This window comes from Montipora capricornis, chromosome 4 (assembly GCF_036669925.1).
Source record: "Montipora capricornis isolate CH-2021 chromosome 4, ASM3666992v2, whole genome shotgun sequence".
NCBI classification, from domain to species: Eukaryota; Metazoa; Cnidaria; class Anthozoa; order Scleractinia; family Acroporidae; genus Montipora; species Montipora capricornis.
This window is the reverse complement of record NC_090886.1, coordinates 46,725,637-46,728,136: the sequence shown is the minus strand read 5'-3', so window position 1 is coordinate 46,728,136 and position 2,500 is coordinate 46,725,637. Positions and strand designations below refer to the sequence as shown.

The 2,500-nt window shown below is 36.5% G+C and overlaps 1 protein-coding gene across 8 annotated transcripts in view; it reads left to right on the top strand.

Moving 5' to 3' along the window:
- The window catches only part of LOC138047153 (pyridoxal 5'-phosphate synthase subunit SNZERR-like), a 13,841-nt gene that overhangs the window by 561 nt on the left and 10,780 nt on the right, over window positions 1–2,500 (top strand). For 6 of the 8 annotated variants that reach the window (XR_011131782.1, XR_011131783.1, XR_011131784.1 and 3 more), the window contains exons 2-3: window positions 1,136–1,222; window positions 2,274–2,374. Coding sequence is in view for 4 of the 8 variants with exons in the window: in XM_068893882.1 (XP_068749983.1) it covers window positions 1,136–1,222; window positions 2,274–2,374 (188 nt within the window). In the remaining 4 variants the exon portion in view is untranslated. The remainder of the gene's footprint in view (window positions 1–1,135; window positions 1,223–2,273; window positions 2,375–2,500) is intronic. The other 2 variants (XM_068893884.1, XM_068893885.1) reach the window with 1 other exon arrangement.

Sequence of the window (2,500 nt, the reverse complement as noted above, 5' to 3'; positions counted from 1 at the left end):
CGTCTCCAGTTTAAAAACGGCCAATTTCGTCCTTTCCATGGTTATGCAATTACCTGTTATGCAATTTACACATTTACGGACGGTGCCTACTAATTAAAGATATTTTTTCCCCGCTGTGTGATTATGCAGGAAATGTTGATCTTAACAAGTGTTATTGAAATCCAAAAAGAAAATTGGGGGTAACCACGCATTTTTCAAAGATAATTGATGAATAATATTTGTAAAAAGCTTTAAAATACAAAGCAATGTATGGAGTTCTTTCTCAAGTTGAAGCTTAATTATCTCTAAAAAATGCATGGTTACCCCCAATTTTCTTTTTGGATAGCAAGGACACTTACTAAGATCTACTTTTTCCGGATAGTTTTAAACCACGCAAAAATATCCCTGTCTTAGTAAGCATCACCGATAGGAAATCCGAGTATCTCGAGATGCGCAGAACGTATGCGCAATAACAATAGTAGGCACCATCCTTAAAACCACTGTTACACAGCTAATTCATTGCACCGTTCCTCAGCGAGTCCCTTTTCTGTCGAAAGTAGACAAAGGTGGGTCTATTAAGTACAGGTCACATTCCACAGTTAATGACTAGATGTCCTTTTTACACTGATGAACAACTAAGCCAAAAGTTCCCCTAGACCTAAAACAATTTTTTTGTAGAATGATTAGGGCAGGGACACACTTTTGGTGTTGGCTATTTATGTGTAGCACAGTGACATGTACACTGAATTGTGACCTGTGACCTTTGCCTTAGACCCGCCATAACTGGTACCAGACATAACTAATCGATGATCAATGACATCAATGAGTAATCAGTTGATTAGTCATTGATTATTGGCTATGATCAATGAATAATATTATTGATGAGTAATCGAAGCCCAAAAATTTTTTGGCCTATCGATTACTCACCAATGACATCGATTACTCATTGATGTAATTGATTACTCATCAATGACCCATCGATTACTCATCAACTATTATAATGCGCATAAAAGACACTTCTTGCTTTCCCGTACCATTTTTTTCGTTTGCGATTCTTTTAGCTGTGTTAGACGAAAATTTAATGAAGTGATTAATGATTTTATGATGATTTTTTAAAGATAATGATAATTCTCCTTAATGCTTCCTTTTTCTTTAGGTGTAGAGTTGGAAGTGAGTAATCTATCTTTAGAAGGCAGGAAAGTAGAACAAGCCATCAAAGATGTTGCATCATCACACAAAACAGGTGAGGTTTTTTTGTCCACCCTAAAAGTAACAGGAGTTGGAAATTCTCCAATAATTATTGTTCCACATTGCTTAGGTTGTGGTTCAAATTTTTTCTGGGTTTAAAAATTTTCAAACCAATTCAATTTTGATTTTTCGCTGTCTAATATTCATAATCACAATAAGAACCACAGCATTTGCAAGTGAATATAATTCTGCTTTATCAACATAATTTGGTGAAAAGTGTTAACAGTGTGGGGTTATTTCATTTTTCTTACACCAGGAGTGAATTTAGCCCTGATGATGATGATATTTTAAAAAAGTGCAACTTTAGGTGTTGAAAGTCAACTGGAGCTTTTTCCCTGTTTCCATCTCCTGTCAGTGTACTTTAGTGTTCTTTTCTGTAAGCTAGAGAGTGTAAACTGCAGGTATGAATGGGCGTGAATTTACGTGTCTCTGTCCCACCCACTTTCGCTTGTAAATAGTTCAAATTCTTAAGAGGTAACGGCAGAACTGAGCGCATATGGAACGCTCTATAATCGTGGAAAAGCTTTTTGAGAATACTTGAGAATGAAGATTATACTAGACATTATCGGAAAAGGGGGAGACTCCACCACAGGTTTCTTTGTGGGAAGTTTTTTTTGCAATTGCCTAAGAAAACAGAGATAAATTTTGAAAACGTGTTTTTCCATTGTTGCGGTTGTTTTGTACACCTTAAGCCCTAGGGAAAGGAATTTCATCAAAATTTTTAACGAAAGTGGGCAGGGCAGTGACTCATTAATTTGGGCCCGTTCCACAGATCGGTGGTTTTCGTAGTAAGCCTTGTGGTTAGCATTTTTGCAAAGGTTTGGGTTATTTCAGTTATGGCAAAACAATGACCTACAACCCCAACCTGCAACCTGTAACCTACACTTAAATACACTATAAGCAGTTTCTACATCCGGCAAATACCAATAAACTAAAAAATGTTAAGTTTCCCAGATCCATGCGTTTGAAAAAAATGAACTCTGTTTACAATATTATTTTTGTAAGTATTTTATTAGATGTAAAATCTTAATTTTTGCTGTTTGTAGGAACTTTCAAGGTGAAAGCAGGACTGGCTCAAATGGCAAAAGGTGGAATTATAATGGATGTCACAACTGCAGAACAAGCGCGGGTGGCTGAGAAGGCTGGGGTATGTAAGTAATGCTTAGGTCCTGTTCGGCAAAATGAAGGTCTGGCAGGGCAATACTAATCTAACGTTTAAAACAATGTGAATGAATGCCAGTAGTTGTTATATGAAAGTTGGGTAATCAGCCTA